Source organism: Harpegnathos saltator, unplaced genomic scaffold (assembly GCF_003227715.2).
Source record: "Harpegnathos saltator strain DR-91 unplaced genomic scaffold, Hsal_v8.6 scaffold485, whole genome shotgun sequence".
NCBI lineage: Eukaryota > Metazoa > Arthropoda > Insecta > Hymenoptera > Formicidae > Harpegnathos > Harpegnathos saltator.
The window spans coordinates 1,341,791-1,358,277 of NW_020230299.1; the positions used below are offsets into that span (position 1 = coordinate 1,341,791).

At 48.3% G+C, this 16,487-nt stretch overlaps 1 protein-coding gene and 1 long non-coding RNA gene across 4 annotated transcripts; both read left to right on the forward strand.

Moving 5' to 3' along the window:
* Window positions 1-930: 930 nt before the first annotated feature.
* LOC112589360 (uncharacterized) lies at window positions 931-3,784 on the forward strand. Its single transcript, XR_003113495.1, has 2 exons — window positions 931-1,573; window positions 2,359-3,784. It is a non-coding gene; the product is annotated as an uncharacterized LOC112589360 (long non-coding RNA).
* A 569-nt stretch (window positions 3,785-4,353) lies between these two features.
* Window positions 4,354-15,659, forward strand: Hk (potassium voltage-gated channel subfamily A regulatory beta subunit hyperkinetic). 3 transcript variants are annotated; one of them, XM_025302342.1, is made up of 10 exons: window positions 4,364-4,546; window positions 4,779-4,860; window positions 8,169-8,428; window positions 10,732-10,945; window positions 12,259-12,386; window positions 13,681-13,887; window positions 14,053-14,150; window positions 14,294-14,350; window positions 14,734-14,940; window positions 15,155-15,659. In XM_025302342.1, the coding sequence occupies exons 2-10, from the start codon at window positions 4,820-4,822 to the stop codon at window positions 15,254-15,256; spliced, it is 1,314 nt and encodes a 437-aa protein (XP_025158127.1). In that variant the 5' UTR covers window positions 4,364-4,546; window positions 4,779-4,819; the 3' UTR covers window positions 15,257-15,659. The 3 variants fall into 3 exon arrangements, with proteins under 3 accessions (XP_011150534.1, XP_019700073.2, XP_025158127.1); XM_011152232.3 differs by having other exon boundaries at window positions 4,354-4,860; XM_019844514.2 differs by having other exon boundaries at window positions 4,354-4,860; window positions 8,169-8,371.
* The last annotated feature ends 828 nt before the right edge of the window (window positions 15,660-16,487 follow it).

The window sequence follows — 16,487 nt, forward strand, 5'->3', positions numbered from 1 at the left end:
ATCTTACATCAACGTTATAAGTCCCTACTCAATAATGTAAATGCAATACAACACGTGTATTATGTTGTATTTACATCATTGAGTCGGAAATTGTAACGTTACTGTTAATATTTACTCCTACTGTTAATATTAACGTTACTGTTAATATAAGATCTAAGTGCACGAGCTATTTATTTACAGCAGTCGGAGCTGATCTTGTACAATCTTTTATCTCACTGTACTCATCAGTTTTACAAAGTGGCATTTTGCCCTCCCGATAGTGTCATGCCTGCTAATTTTGCAATCTCAGTTCGTTTTGAAAGAGTGCAGCATATCAGTCTCTAAAAAAGTATCTAAAATCATGGCTTGAGGTGACTTTGACAAACTCGATGACTATATTTCACTCTGTGTAAAATCAGGCAACATGTGGAATCGGATTTCTTCCTCCTTCACGAAAATTATTATTAATATTCACCGGCGAAAGATCATGTGACTTCCGTCCGTTAATATTGCATTCCAATACCTTCGACGAAAATTCTCGCCAGCCTCGTTAAAGAGAAATTATCCCTCCATATCGTCCAAGAATATGGTCCATAAATCTTGGCTTGCTATCTCGCTTACGGTCTATAGATATCTTAGCAAATCTGATATTTTCGCAAAGATGCTAATATGCAGAACTATGCGAGAGGCGGTGTGAGATCAATGTGTTTGTCGTATGAACACTGACGTTTCTCTCTCTTCCTCCTCTTTTTTTGTTTCTCTCCTCTGTCTTATCCTTTTGTTTTCCACTTTGATCTCCACCTTCGATCGCGGCCGGACAAGACGCAAACTTGGGTGTGGGTCAACTCGCAGCGAAATAACGACCGCTGTTCCAACGGAATTATCGGCGCGATTTTATTTCGAATCCACACAAATACGTGTCTCCACATACACACAGATCACCGAGAGAGAGAGAGAGAGAGAGAGAAGCCGCGCTTTGGCACGGATTCAACGACCGACTTTACCAGCGGACCAGCGTCTGCCTGGTGCTCGCAGACTCCGCAATGTATGAAAAGATTCGAGCCGGACGGGACGTTGGTATAACGTGCTTGACGTAATTCCCACGGCGATTCTGCGCCGCGTCATTTGTCCGCTGTTCGAAGGTACGTAACGCGATTCTATGTCGCTTGGGTCCGCCGACGAGGCGGACAGGTACGCCCTTTTCATCCTCCGAGCAACCTGCGGCGAGCACGTCAACGCGACGTGCTCGTGACCGTCAGCTTGAATCCGTTCCGTCGCCGTTCCGTAGAAGTAGCGCGCGAGCATGGCAGAGTGCGCCGGCCAAACGTGGCCGTCGTCGCTTCGAGATCCACCTTTCCTACCTACCTACCTACCTACCGCGCTTCGACGCACCGTCTTTCTCGCCGATGCGCCTTCGTCTCTCGCGATTACTCTCCGTAGCCGTAGATTAGTCGAGTGTCGGCGTGTCCGTCGCGACGACTGACGTTGTCAAAGTGAACGGAGATTCTCTATATAATGACGTATACGAGCATAATACCGACCAATATTAACGCGAAGCGACATGCTCGAGTCGCTTAGCATTTTTCCGAAGAGGGTGTGTATATGTATATATATATATATAGAAAGAGAGAGAGAGAGAGAGAGAGAGAGAGAGAGAGAGACAAAAGCCTCGAGAATTCATATATCAGTTGTCCGCGACAGAGAAAGACGTATGTACAATCGCTTATTTGTTTGTCGAATTATTTCGACGATGTATGAAGTATTTATTATTTTTCACTGCGGCCGAGGTATATGTGTGTGTGTGTGTGTGTGTCTGCTGTGTTACACGCACGGCGTGTCGCGCCTCGCGTTGGCTGTCGGTCGGTGTGCATGTTGAGTTGCGTATGTGTGCGTTAACTCTATGAGTGTAGTTAGGTATAATAGTAGTGAGGGGTCAGTTGCGTGTCAGCGCGGCAGATCTGCAATGCGGCGTTGCCGTTGAGACCGTTGATTCACAAAACCCTTCTTCCTACACTGATTATACTTGTGTGTGTGTGTGTGTGTGTGTGTGTGTGTCGTGTGGTGTGGTCGGTAAGTCGCGCGGGGATATGTGTGTGCGCGCACATGTGCAGTGTGTGTGTGTGTGTGTGTGTGTGTGTGTGTGTGTGTGTGTGTGCGCTCGCGCGCGCGAAACGGCACGGGAGGGGGTGCCGGGCACAGCACGCGCGCGCCGAATGCGGTTACACACACATTCCACACACTCTCACCGATTCTTTCGTGAAGTTTATTACAACGAAGCCACGAATCACGAGAGAATGTATTCTAAGATTTCACATCGCGTCCCCTGTATGACCGTCTTAATTGCCGGGAATACGGTAAATTGAGCGCTCTCTATTACAGCGTCATTCACGGATTCACTGCGGTTATATATACCGAAGTAACCTCACGACGAACCTCGGCGCCTCCGTTGGATTCGCTGTAGTCGAGCCGAATCATCATTATTCATCCTCGAAATTTCCGGCATCGTTTGGAAAATTGTTCGTCAACACAAAGATGCCCGGCACAAAGACCGTGGCAATCAATAGCCGCGCGATACAGTCCGCCCGCATCGAAAATCGATCGAAGAGCGGGCGTACGTGTTGGAGCGGCGCCGACTTTAATTCTTAACCGAGCGAAAATCGCGACGTGACAGCGGTGTTCACCGCGATATCGATTCGACTTATCGATGTCTGAGCGATTCGGAACGCCACTTGAGCAGATAATGATGGCAGTCCGTGGGAGTCCAATTTCAATCTCTGGAACCTCCGAACCGAGCACAGTGCTACTTAACCAAACTCTACTTTTAATTACATTCACCAGGGAGTCCAATTTTAACCTCCAAACCGAATAGTGCCTACTTAAACTAAGCTCTGCTCCTAATTATATTAATCGAACAATGACGTTGCGGATTTTGTCTTATTAAGTGCCTAGAGCCAGGATTGTATGAGGTGTGTGTGTGTGTGTGTGTGTGTGTGTGTGAGAGAGAGAGGCGCGTCGAGATGCGATAAGCATATCTCCCAGTCGCTGAAATCTTACAAAATTACCGAACTTCGTCACTGTTATCGCAGGTGACGCTCGTCGGTCACGGCATGATAACGCTTCTCCGCTGCGGATTTGTCTACTTCTCGCGGGGATAGAACGTAGACGAGCGACGTCGGGACTGGGCTTCGTGCGGCCTCTCGTGGCGTCGATGCGTCATCCTCGTCGGACTCTCGCGCGATTCTCAGCGCGTTCGGGGAGTGCGCGCGCAGCCGTGCGGCGAGCTTGCGCAGTCGGCGCGCTCAGGCTTGCGTCGGGGGGTGGCTTTCTCACGGGGGTTGCGTTGCGTCGTGCTCCTCCGGCCACCGGGCGGAAAGGTGGGAATCGCGCAGGGTGTCGAGTGTGTGCAGTGTTGCCTATCGCGCAGGGAGCACAACACTCGCCGTCTCTCTGACCTCCCCATTTTTACTGATGTTTCGTTTGGGATTTGTGTGTGTTCCTTTATGAAAACTCGTTATTGCGGCCGCGCCGGACGATCATCTCGCAAATACACACTTATGCTCAGACCCGCCTCGCAGCTGTCCGATAATGTCTGTCATCGTCGCGCTCGTTACGTGACCCGCGACACGCGTGTTACGAGAGTCTACGCGGGCACAACAAGCACCAGCGGACGGTCATCGTGACACCGTGGCGACGATCGGGGTGACCGATAATGGATCGTAGCGCGAAACTCTAGGCCCCCTCCCTGCCCCCCCCCAAGCCCCTCCAATACTGTAGCGCGATCATCGTGATCATCGCACTATCGTAATACAACAATTCCTCGTCGTCGTCGTCGCGCGACCACGGCCGGCACTCTCTCTCTCTCTACTGCGAATTCGTATTCACATATCTAGCTTCATATCGACCATTCCTCCACGTTAGCACGTAGTCACCTCGCGCGCGAAGGCGTATCGCTCTCTAAATAATAAGCCGCGGGCCAACGCGTATTAACCGAGGAGCCGCAAACGCTGCGTCTTGAACCCTCGCGCGCGCCTTACTCGCGCGGACTACTTGTGCCCGACTCTACACGAAAGCTGTGAAGTTTATGCTCTTCAACAAAGTGGTGCCTAAGCTCGTGATTTAATAACGAAGGGAGAAAAAAATTATATATGTATATTAGTGCCTACACACGTCGTACATACGTGCAATAAAGCAAGAGAGAGAAAAAGAAAGAGGAAGAGAGATAGATAGATAGACAGAGAGACAGAGAGACAGAGAGACAGAGAGAGACAGACAGAGAGAGAGAGAGAGAGAGAGAGAGAGAGAGAGAGAGAGAAAGGAAAAGAGAAAAAGGAAAAGAGAAAAAGGAAAAGAGAGAAGAGAGAGAGAGAGAGAGAGAGAGAGAGAGGGGGAGAGACACAAAGAACGTAGATCTGAATCTCGCTTAGATCGATATCTGTTAGTCTGTACATACTTACACGTTTTGGGATACGATTGCGATGCTCGTTTGCCAAGCACCGATCACGCCAAAGTATCAAAGCAAAGAGAAAGCATACAGAGCGAGCGAGGGAACGGAGGAGGAGACTACGCGGTAAGACACGATAGAATTGCGAAAGTTCAGTAATACGTTTCACAACGGGTATGGTTGCCGCATTAAGAGTCAAGTACGTATGTACTCGTTGTTGAGTCCGTACGTGGTATCCATACCGTGATATATCGGCCTGTTTTCGCGTCCCCTTGAAGTGTTCCGATAGACTGAAACGTTTTACCGACGTTAGTAATGTCGCGATTAATGCTGTGTAATCTTGGCAATACCTCGACAGCGGGAAATGATACGAACAACAACGCAAATACAAACAGCAGCATGGAGGACGACGATTCTTATCCACTGCCTACAATTTATCGGTACGTACGTGCACGCACACTACAACACGATTCCGTTGTTGAAAGGCGACAAGGGGAGAGCGAGCGAGAGAGAGAGAGAGAGAGAGAGAGAGAGAGAGGAGGAGAAGAGAAAATCTCTCTTATCCTCTTCTCGCTTTTCTCCTCGCGGCTCGCCGCACTTTCGGGGCGGTCGCAGCCGCGGGCCGCGAGACAGGGCGAGTTGCTTGCGAAACCGGAGCGAGCATCAGAACGATGTGGGGCATCCGTGGACTATCGTGCGCGATCCGCAGTCAGAAGGGCCTTGCCCAAAAAACCCGGGATGATCTCAAAGCCTCGGTAAAATAGCCGCGGTAATAGACGCGAATATACGGGCGAATTGACGCTCCCGCGCGAGCTCGGCACGGTATTATGCTCTCAAGTCGAGGATTTCGCGCCGGGGATGTCGTGTTTCGGATGCGCCAATCGAAGCTTCGACAAGAACTCGCTGTGCCGATCTGCGAAATTCGCGCGTCGACGGATGGAAGATTTCGGAAGAGTCGGCGAGTTTAAACCTCGCGTTTTGTCACTCGGTCATTCCTCGGCGGACCACGCTAGAGTTGTGTCTTGATTTTTCCACGCTTTCTTTGGACGGATTCTTCTCTCTTTCTTTCTCTCTTTCTCTCTCTCTCTCTCTCTCTCTCTCTCTCTCTCTTCTCTCTTTCTTTCCGTTGTTTGCGCCTCGCGTTCCGCTTAATGCCGTTATATCGATCGCGAGCATCGTTCCGTGATTCACTTTGCCGCGCGGCGGATTATCGAAGGTATTTCGGCGGTGCTCTAACTATGCAACGCGGTCGCTTGACAAAGTTACCGCGTCTGGGTAAGGACGCAAAGTGGTCGGCGGCACACGACACCGTGCGTTCGGGCGAGCGAGAAACGATATTCCTCGACCTGAAAGCCATCGCCGTGCCGTCCCCCCGCGCCGGTGACCCACATCGCGACTCGCGGTGGTAGTTTTAGCCTTTAAAGGGGCACAGACGTAGAGCGTCAAGAGACTTAGATGTTTTCTTGGAAAAGCGCGCAAGTAGTTGTATAACGGCCAGCTTGCCAGCTCACGGCAGCAGCCGATGACGACGAACGGTGCAGGTGCGAGCAGCCGCGATTCGCCGGAATTGGGCGAGCTCACTCGGGATTCAAACCCGAGGAGCATAATCCGCCCCGAGTATCGTTCCGCGACACCGACGACGATCGTTATGCCGTGTTACGTTGATCGTCGTCGCTTCCAACCCAAGCGAGTGACGCGAGCTCTGCGGAGCGGTGAGCCGTGTCGATGAGCTCACTGGACCCGGCTGCACCAACGTCACTTACAGCTAACTTTGACTAAAATAAGTTCTCCTTCTTCCATGTCGTGCGTAAGACTAAAAAGGAGGAGAAACGAAGAGAGATAAAGGGAGGATCGCTAAAGCCGGCTTGCACCGGATGATACATAGCATAAGCGACAGATCGGACCTGTCGTCGAACGCTATTTATATATTTCGACGGTGAGCGGTGATTTCATAGACGCCAAAGCGGTAACTTCAAGTTTAACACGACTCGGGTCGCAAATAGGATCGGTTGTACCGAGACGTTGGTCGCTGGGCTCATGCGACCAGTGTACGTGATCGTGGACGGGAGAGGGTTTATTTGGAAATTCTTGACTTTCAGAACGTATCCATCTTGCCCAATGGGAAAATTCTCCCCATTAGAGAACGAGAAATTCTTCCATTGGATCAAGTAGATTAGACATTCCGAAATTTATGAAAAGAGAAAAGAATTACAGCGATCTCTCTTTCTGTTTCACGAGTGTTTACACACGGATTCGGCGGATTGATCGCGTCTGAAAACGTAGCGTCAGCTGACAACGTCCTGCCTGCAGGTGATTCGAGGCGATTAGATAATCAGTCGATGTCGCGTCTGTAATCGCGAACATCAAGCGAACGACAGGTCGATTGTTGAGCTTTTTCTCGCAGCCGGTATTTTTCCGTTACTGACGTAAGCAGACGGTGTGCGCGCTTTGACGCGTGACAAAGAGACGGCAGAACCGAGATAAGCGTTTCCAAGCGTGGGAGAATGCGCGAAAATCGTCCTTTTCTGAGAAACGTCTGTGTACCTTGGCCTTTCTGCGCTTTGATTCCGATAAGACTCGCCGAGTTTGTGGAGTAAACGAAACCTGTCGAGTTTGTAAAGCGAGCGAAGATAGCGCTGGCAAAAAAATTGTGGAAAATAATTCCGATCCTTTTCTCAAGACGTGTCGGAAATTGTTGGTATTAATATTGATACTCGATTAATAATTGCTACCTGAATAAACTGTAAACTGTGTGTCTAATAAATATCACGGTATATAACGGAGGGCGAAGTGAGAGAGACTCTCGGTTTCTCGGAAAACATTGAAGTTGACTCGATATCTTATCGGTATCATTACTCGTGCCAAAAATAAGATTGCACTCTCTTGAATCCTCGGCACGCAGTATCGTGTCTTTTCGTTGATATTGTCATAATTATGTCTGTAGAATTCTCTCGACTTGTTCGCGGGACGACTCCCTCTGGGATCAATCAAACGTTTCTCACACGTGTGAAGAAATTGACCGCTCTTCACGTCGCGCGTTAAACGCTGCTCGACGATGCTGCAAGCGGGACGATCTCGCGTCACCACGATATTATCTTCCAAATTTAGATGTCACGGAAAACTCACGAAAATCCATATAATCGGGCGGGTTATACGCGTCGCATGCATGCAGCACACGTGCACGCATGCGTATCCAAGCGATGCGTAACGCGGTTAAACGCGGCGATGAGGGGGTTGGACCGGATCGGTTTAACGCAGGATGTTTCGGGATCACTGGACATCCCAGCAAGCGGTGGGGAGGGGGGAGGGGGGGGAGGGGGGAACTACGAAACAAACTGAGGAACACGACGACGGTCGTGTATTTCGGCAACTAGAGAGACGGGAAGGACACCGACGATTGGAGAAAGCGTTTTAACTTGAGAAGTTCCATGATACGAGCGAAATTGCTTTCGAGGAATCCGGGACTCGAGTTCCGGTCGAAGTTAAATTTCGCGCGGTCGGTGCGGAGGAAGCCCTTCCCGAGGAAGGGAGCATTCCCCTCGAGAAATTTACGAAAGCGCCTCTGCACACGTCTCTGCGCCTGCAGGTCGCGGGATGTGCGCCGAAGTGATTCTCCGGGCGCAGCCTGGAAACGCCTCTGGAGCCTACACCATCGGCGAGACATCGCGTTCCCCGCCGCGATACGGCGCGAAACGAGCCAAGTATCGACATCGATATTTGCGATAACTCGTGCATGTTGTATGCGCAGCTGCCGTGCACCCATAGCAAGTCTGGATTGCATGGAAGAGTTCAACGGCGGCGGAGGCGGCGGAGGCGGCGGTGGCGGCGGTGGCGGCGGTGGCGGCGGTGCAGACTCGGGCGTGCACTGCAGCAACACGACCGGAACAAAAGAGCAGCTACTAACTAGCTGCATTGCCGCACAAGCGCAACGTTTGCAGCATCCCTCGCCAGGTATTCGCTACCGCAACTTGGGCAAAAGCGGTCTACGTGTTTCCAATGTTGGATTAGGTACGCTGAATGTGTATTCCCCTCTTTCGTAGAGTCATTTCTCTGAGATCTTTTGCGAGGCTTCCCGGCTAACCTAGACCCACTTTTCCGTGGCGCACATATCGCAAATCGATCTTGGAATGCATCCTCTCTCTCTCTCTCTCTCTCTCTCTCTCTCTCTCTCTCTCTCTCTCTCTCTCTCTCTCTCTCTCTCTCTCTCTGCTCTCTCTCTCTCTGTCTCTCTCTCTGTCTCTCTCTCTCTGTCTCTCTCTCTCTCTCTCTCTCTCTCTCTCTCTCTCTCTCTCTCTCTCTCTCTCTCTCTCTCTGCTCTCTCTCTCTCTCTCTCTGCTCTCTCTCTCTCTCTCTCTCTCTCTCCATGGCTATCGGATTTTTATTACCGGCCTGCCGAGACGTCCTGGGTGTCGTCGTCGTCGTCGTCGTCGTCGTCCGTCATCGTGCTCGTTTCATGTCTCGCATTCATTATTCCGTAACGCTGTGCTCCCCAAGCCCTTACACCGTCGCATCGTATTTGCTCGCTGGAGTATGCGCTACGAATGCGGATCACATTTACCTGGCCGAACGTTTGTGCTTAATGGCTCCAACAGGACATGTGCAATTCACGTACATAGCTATGCAGACAAACACACGTGCGTGTCTTTCTTGTACATATAGAACGTATGCTTCGAGAATTGTTAGTTTTTCCCTTGAGGAGCTGGACATTTCTTCCAATTTCCCTGAAAATCATCTTCCTTAGAGACGTAACGGGAATCGTTTAACTTCGTCGCTATACTCGCTAACACTCGCTACATATTTCTGTGTTAACGGGAATAGGAGGAACTTTTGTTGCAAAGCAGATGAAAGATTAGCAAAGCGCTTCTTTGTACCTTTGCATGCTCTGTATAAATGTACGCCGACTCAAAGCAGAATACTATCTCATTCTTGCGATGTTTCCTTCTGGATTACTTCAGTTTCACGGATCGCGATACTCTACGTAACACGATCGCCGCTTTTACTGTTTCCCACTTTACTGATCGTCATTTTTCAAACTAATAAGCTTCCTGTATATATTTCCTGTTTGCAATATTCATATAATATCAAAGCAGAGCCGGCCGGATATCCTCTAGGATACATCGAAAGCAATTTGCTAATAAACTTTGCAATCGAGCCAAGCAAGCTTAGAGGCTCGAGTCAACGCACAGTGGGCCCAGATGACATTCTTTGCTTCAAAATTCTCTAGAGACCTGACTGAATTTCTAACCGATCATCGGCACCAATGGACGAGGTTGATTCTGAATAAATTCCGAAGAGATCTGTCTTGTCAAAGTTAAAGAAAATTTTTTTCTCGAATTACTAGCCTCAAAAGAGGAAAAATTATCGTTAAACGCGAGAAACTTGTGAAATGCTCATTATTCGACACTTGTTTCTATCTAATAGCGCATTCAGCGGATTGAAATTATGAAAAATACTTTCTATCTCCGTATGATGACTTATGAGCTGAGGTTTATAAGCTTTGGGCTCATGGAGCCATCAGGTTAGGGTTGGATGTTTTGTTCAATGTTCTCTATGTTTTTACTTATTCGGTCCATATGGCTTAATTCTTTCTTAATGTGGGCTGAAATGATGAGCTTTGAAATTCTGAGTTTTCCAAAAGGTGATTATAAGTTCTGGGGTCTCGCATTTAGTATCCATAGGCTCGAACCTATTGCGGTCGAATCCAAGACACTGTACTTTAAACGATAAACTTTTAAGACAAACCCTAAACCCATGAACCCTGAACCGACAATTTTTTCAATATTTCAGCTAGACAGATCTCTTTGGAATTTATTCAGGATCAATCTCATCCATTGGTGTTGATGATCGGTTGGAAATTCAGGTCTCTAGAGAATTTTGAACCAAAAAATGTCATCTGGCAACCCCACTGTGCAACGACGCGAGACTTTGCATTTTTATATTTGATCCAGAGCAATTTGCTGTATTAGCAAATATCGTCAGTGGCAAATTAATTATTTTTTTTCTCTACGACACAAAGAGAGAGAAAGCACTTTTATACATCATGATCGCGATTTTACACATTGTCGCGAGGGACCAGTTTTGTAGAATCCAGCCGCTTTCGAGCCGGCTCTGCAACTCGAATTTCCGGCGGAATCCGGCGTTCTCCCTCGCGAGATGGTAAGCTAGTGAGGTAAGCCCTAGACCTGCCGCGATGCTAGATCGCAGCGGTTGATCAGGTGAAACGCATCGTTGTTGTCGCGCGAACCGCGTTCGCTTCGGTGTCGCCGCGCTAAACGGTCGCTGATGTCGCTTGATTGGTTTTATGCGCGCAGGAACATGGACCACCTTCGGCGTGGGCGGCTGCGGCAGCGAGGAGACCGCGGAGGCTGTCGTAGCGCTCGCCTACGACAGCGGGATTAATGTATTTGACTTGAGCGAGGCCCACAGCGGACATCGCGCGGAAATTCAGTTCGGTCGGATTTTGCTGAGGCGCGCCTGGAATCGCTCCAGTTACGTAGTCACGACGAAAATTTATTGGAACACCAAGTAAGTAGCGCCGGCCTCGGTCATTTTGCCGCGTGTCAGTGTCATTGCTGGCGTCGTCGTTGGTGCTGTAGCGGGCATTGATAATCATAGCAAAGGCTGCTAGTGGCGTCGGTGGCTCTCCCTCCCTCCCTTTTCTCTCTCTCTCTCTCTCTCTGTCTCTCTCTCTCTCTCTCTCTCTCTCTCTCTCTCCCTCTCTCTCTCCCTCTCTCTCTCTCTCTCTCTCTCTCTCTCTCTCACTCTCGATGTTGTCCGTATTATTCGCTGCTGCACGCGAAGGCGCATTCTATTACGTGTGCTTCTCGATCGATGGCTTCAGTGTAATCGAACTTATGCTCACCGACCTTTGTCCCTCGCCCTCCCCCAACCAGCGCGTTATTCTATGTAGATCGTGGCGTCTAGGTATTGTACGTAATAGCCCCCGAACCTGTAGGATGTAGCTCGGTGTAACTCGGAGCGCGGCTCGTTGGCTTTCGAGGGAGAAGTCTTTAGCGCGCCATCGCGGCCCTGCTAATCGCAAATTCTCCCGGAGCGAATCGACGACGCTCGTTTCCCGCGCGGCCGGGGGCTTGATGTTTCTTTTCTTTTTCTCTTTTTCTTCGTTTCGCAATTTCAAGTGAATCATGATGTAGCCCAGACCTGAGATCGAGTAGCCCAAGAGAGAATTACAGTCCGCTTGTGTACGCTTGACCGAGGAACAATTCGCCGTTACACACACCGTGAAGCCGTGAATTTGTTGGTGGAGTCGGGTCTGATGAGAGATCACACGTTGCTAATGATTCAGAGCCATCTTATCAGATACCGTACTGCGCCGGTAACGCCGGTCGTAGACATTGCGTATCTGGAACGGTATCATAAAAATAGCGGCCTTGAGCGTAGCGCGGGCAGTGGTATGCCATTGATGATTAAGAAGCGTCCGCCATTCAAAAGTCGACCGCGCCGTCGGTTTTGTGTATCGTGTAGCTCAAAGTGTGAGGCGACACACGTCGCCTTTATTTTAAGATTGCGAAGCAGCAGCCGCGCCGACTCGGTGTTGTGTATAAGCGAATCTCGGTACGAGAGACGGCCTCGTTTAATATTAAGTGGGCTGTGCGAATATGAGGTTTCGCCTTGACACGTGGATCGATAACTAGGTTTCCGTGCGTCTCGAACCACTTGTTTCGAACACGTCGTCGTCATCGAGTACGCCGCCGCTGTGGGAGGCGGAGGGAAACCCCGTCCGTGTCTCGTCGCGGTCTCTTGTAATTCTCATTAGTATTAATCCGCCTTGCGGCACTGTGCTACGAGACTGATAACATCTACCATTCTTGTGATAGGACCGAGGGTCGCGGGCTATCGCGGAAACACATTATCGAGTCCGTGCAAGCTTCGCTCGTCAGGCTGCAACTGTCGTACATCGACATTGTCATGATCCACAAAGTCGATCCAATGTGTCCGATGGAAGGTAACTTTCCAACTCCTACGTTCTCTTGCGAGCGATATTTCGGGAGGATGACACCCTCTTTTTTCGATGAATCCTTCCACCACCTGTTCATCTCATCGTTCGTTAACACACCTACTGGCAAAACACCTCACCGCACCAAGCATCGTACACACACACACACACACACACACACACACACACACACATTGCGACATGTTGTAATGTTCCGATGAATAATTTTCAACATGATATTTAAAGATGTTCTTCCTTCCGCGATAACGCGTAGCTTGCGTATAAATAGAAGATTTCCACGAGTAGAAATAGAACTCGCCACTGATTGATTTAAACGTCACGTGCTTGAGACAGACTGCTCGGAAATATTTTGCAATGACTTTCATTTCACGGATAAAGGTAAAATCACTCTCTTCGAGCCGCGCAGATTGGGCGCGTGCTGAAAATACGATCGGGAGACCCTTGAACTTTGAAGGGAGATCTTTAATTTATTATGACCGATCTCACGAATTGGAGGTTGCACGTTGTTACACATCTGTGGAACACGATTACGTTGAGTAGCGTTATGCAATGAGTTTAACCACGCGAGACGGCAGGGCTCGTTATCGCAATTAATAAGGAGATACAATGATCTTGATATTTGCTCAAAATCCGATAAAATCGCACACTTGTTTCCACATTGCATAATGCGATTCAACTTCACAGAAAACATGGAGAATTTTACGAAGCCGCCTCAGCCCATCCGCGCGCAAAATTGCAGAAAAAGAAAACCGAAAGAAAGCAAAGTTACCGAAAATTATCATTATACTGACGATTTGATGTTTGGCAGTTGCACTGTGCCGTAACAATTATCGTATGCTTCTTCCTATCGTGAAAATGGGAAGTTGTTGTCGTGCAAAGGTGTATGTACTTAATAAAAAAAAAAAATATATATATATATATATATTATGTATATTTTTTTGTATAAATATACGTGTCAACTTCTTCATCTTGTGTTTACATTTATATCGCGTTAATGTATGCTTTAATATCGTGTGAACAATGTATGTAAGTGGGAATTATATTTAGCCATTTTACCTTTATCTCCGTATACGCTTCCAAACATATATTTTCGCTCCTCATCCTGCTCATTGGCAGATATTTATCGTGAAAGAAGGAATAAGATATCTATCTGTTCAATAGAGAATAGGAGAGTTCATGCTTTGTTTTGCCCCATCACTTATCACTCATCCGGCGACTTTCCACAACGAAGCGACATCGCTGTCTCTCTGGTGTCTCACGTGTTTGCGTGCTCTCGTTTCAGAGATAGTTCGTGCTATGAATTACGTCATAAGCAAAGGCTGGGTGATGTACTGGGGTACATCGCGATGGACGCCCGTCGAGATCATGGAAGCCTACACGAACTGTCGGCAATTCAATTGCGTGACACCGATCGTCGAGCAAGCGGAGTATCATCTGTTTTACAGGGAGAAACCCGAACTCTATATGCCCGAATTGTATAACAAAATCGGTAATTAGTCCATGCACTAAGTTCATCTGACAGCGCTCGTGGTAACGCGCGAGAGAGATCCCCTCCCCTAGCCATTATCTTTTTCGATTCTTTTCTCGATCGGCAAATTCGGCAAAGAGAATAACTCTCGCGATTCGCTCAAAAAAGGCTGCCAATTTCTTACAGGCGTTGGTCTGATGGCATGGTCCACTGTTACCATTGGAATGGTTTCCTCAAAGCCGGAAGATTGCGGCGTATCGTTTCTCTCGAGATCCTCTTATAAAGTAAGTACATAATAAAGCAGATTTCCCCTGACGAAAATATCGAGCACTAATCTCATCCTTTGCGATGCGAGCCATTTCAAATGAATGAAGAGCTCTTATCTGCGCGCATATTGAGAGACGAGGAATGTTCTCTATGATTTCAGAACAAATATTCTTCGTTCAGTTGGACGGAGGATGAAACTCAGTCTTTGTACAAGGAGGTACGGTTCTATCGCGAAGTAACAGATTTATAGAAGTAACACGCGCATGCATACGTTTGTTACATTCGTTTTTGTGTATCGCGTTTTATTTGTAGTTTTTTAAATCTACGTTCGCGGAGACCAATCAGTCATTTTCGCGAGCGTAAAGTGCACACCGTTATACTTTCCTCTCATGTTATTACGTTAAATTAATTATTAATTTAATGCAGTTAATTAATTTATTGTGACTAATTAATGTCATTAATTTTATGTTATTAATTATAATTTCAATATGTCTCTAACACACAAAACTCGATTCTGTGCGCTACTCTTCCTCTCTATCTCTCTCTCTCTCTCTCTCTCTCTCTCTCTCTCTCTGAAGTAATGATCCGTTTTCACGGCAGGAGTACGCGTGGAAGGACAAGTCCGCCGACGAAGAGACACGGAAGTACTCGGATAAATTGCGGGACGTGTGTGCTCTGGCCGAAAGACTGGGCTGTTCTTTCGGACAATTGGCCATCGCGTGGTCTTTAAAGAATGAAAGTGTTCAGTGCCTTCTGCTCGGTGCGTCCAATATAGATCAACTGTACGAGAGTCTCCAAAGTTTGCAGGTAAATCCAGCTCCGTTCGCTTAAATTAAATCATGCAGCGAATTTGACACGTAGCGTGGATAAAGTTACTCGGCGCGTTCTCTCAACGCTGCATTCGGAATCGGTAGGACCCCGATCGTGGGTCCCGAGCAACGGTATTGATCGAGAGGATCAAATACCGTGTGGGGAGCAAGAAGAAATCAGCAAAACGAGAAACATCGTCGTGTGCTTTCAGCTTATCCCAAAATTGAACGCGAGCATAATGAGCGAGATCGAGAGGATCCTTGATAACAAACCGTCCCGACCGCCGATGGTGTCCACCCTGGCGCTTAGATGACAATCGATGTGCCCCCACGGCAGCGGTGGGGGCTCCCTGGAGGAGGCTGGCAGTCCGAAAAGCGAAGGCGGCAACAGCCAGGATCAGGAGCAGACCAAGGAAGTGAACAATAAGTTGCCGTTCTGCGAGATACAGTGAAGAGCGCGACGACGGTCCATCGTTCTCGCCCCGGTATTGTCAAGCCCGAGGACCGACGCGCGGACTCCTCGTCCACGTCCTCGCTCCCGTTTGGTCGCGGCGCACGTCGAGTGTACATATTACACATCCGAGTCGATGACAATACTTATTAATTACGAGTACATCGGACAACCTGTTCGCGACGTGTCCGATGGCGAGGCATAGCCGCGGGTGATTTTTCGCGCGCGCGCGTGATTTGATAACTCCTTCTCTCTCTCTCTCTCTCTCTCTCTCTCTCTCTCTCTCTCTCTCTCTCTCTCTTTCTAACTCTCTTTCTCTCTTTCTAAATCTCTTTCGCACGTTACGTCGCGTTACGTTACATTATTTATGGACACTCGTAGGATTTTCGTAGATGAGGGAAGTCAAAGGCGATTTCGCATGAATCTATCTCTCTCTTTCCCTCTCCCTCTCTCTCTCTCTCTCTCTCTCTCTCTCTCTCTCTCTCTCTCTCTCTCTCTCTCTCTGTCTGTCTGTCTGTCCCTGTCTGTCTTTCGTTAAACGGAATCGCATTTGCGCTTTATTGAAAGCACATAACACGTATACGCGTATACATACACACACATATTACACGTACACAGTAACACGTGACTGCTTCAAAAGCAAACCTTCCGTAAAATCTCTCGATTGCAGGCACATTCGTCGTCGAGGTTTCCATTCGCGATTCTAAGGTGTTCATTATTCTTAAAGTTAATAATCCTGTTTGCTATATATACACACAAATAAACAGACCACACACAACACACACATATACATTTTGTAGTGAAAGGAATTCGGAGTATCTAGAGTGTCCACCGAAAATACCAAAAGATACACTCGTTCTGCCACTTTGGTCGAATAAAGAGATGACTTGCGGATAATCGGATAATTCGAACGGTTATAGCACGTCGATTATTATTATTACCTAAAAAGTTACGTCATAGGTCGTAGGATTATCGAGGATGATGATATTTATCAGCAGCGTTGCATTTTGAGTACTCCACCCGGTGTTCTCACGCCCTGACGCAATGCGCCACTTCGTTAACTCCGGCAGCCGGATTTTCGGACGCATACTTCT

What these genes read in the sequence shown, in the direction of transcription:
- Hk (XM_011152232.3), top strand. Translation starts at nt 4,736, where the DNA reads ATGTCGCGATTAATGCTGTGTAATCTTGGCAATACCTCGACAGCGGGA. An exon ending in TGTTTCCAATGTTGGATTAG is followed by an intron (nt 8,429 to 10,731) that starts GTACGCTGAATG and finishes TTATGCGCGCAG; the next exon opens with GAACATGGACCACCTTCGGC. An exon ending in AAAATTTATTGGAACACCAA is followed by an intron (nt 10,946 to 12,258) that starts GTAAGTAGCGCC and finishes TTCTTGTGATAG; the next exon opens with GACCGAGGGTCGCGGGCTAT.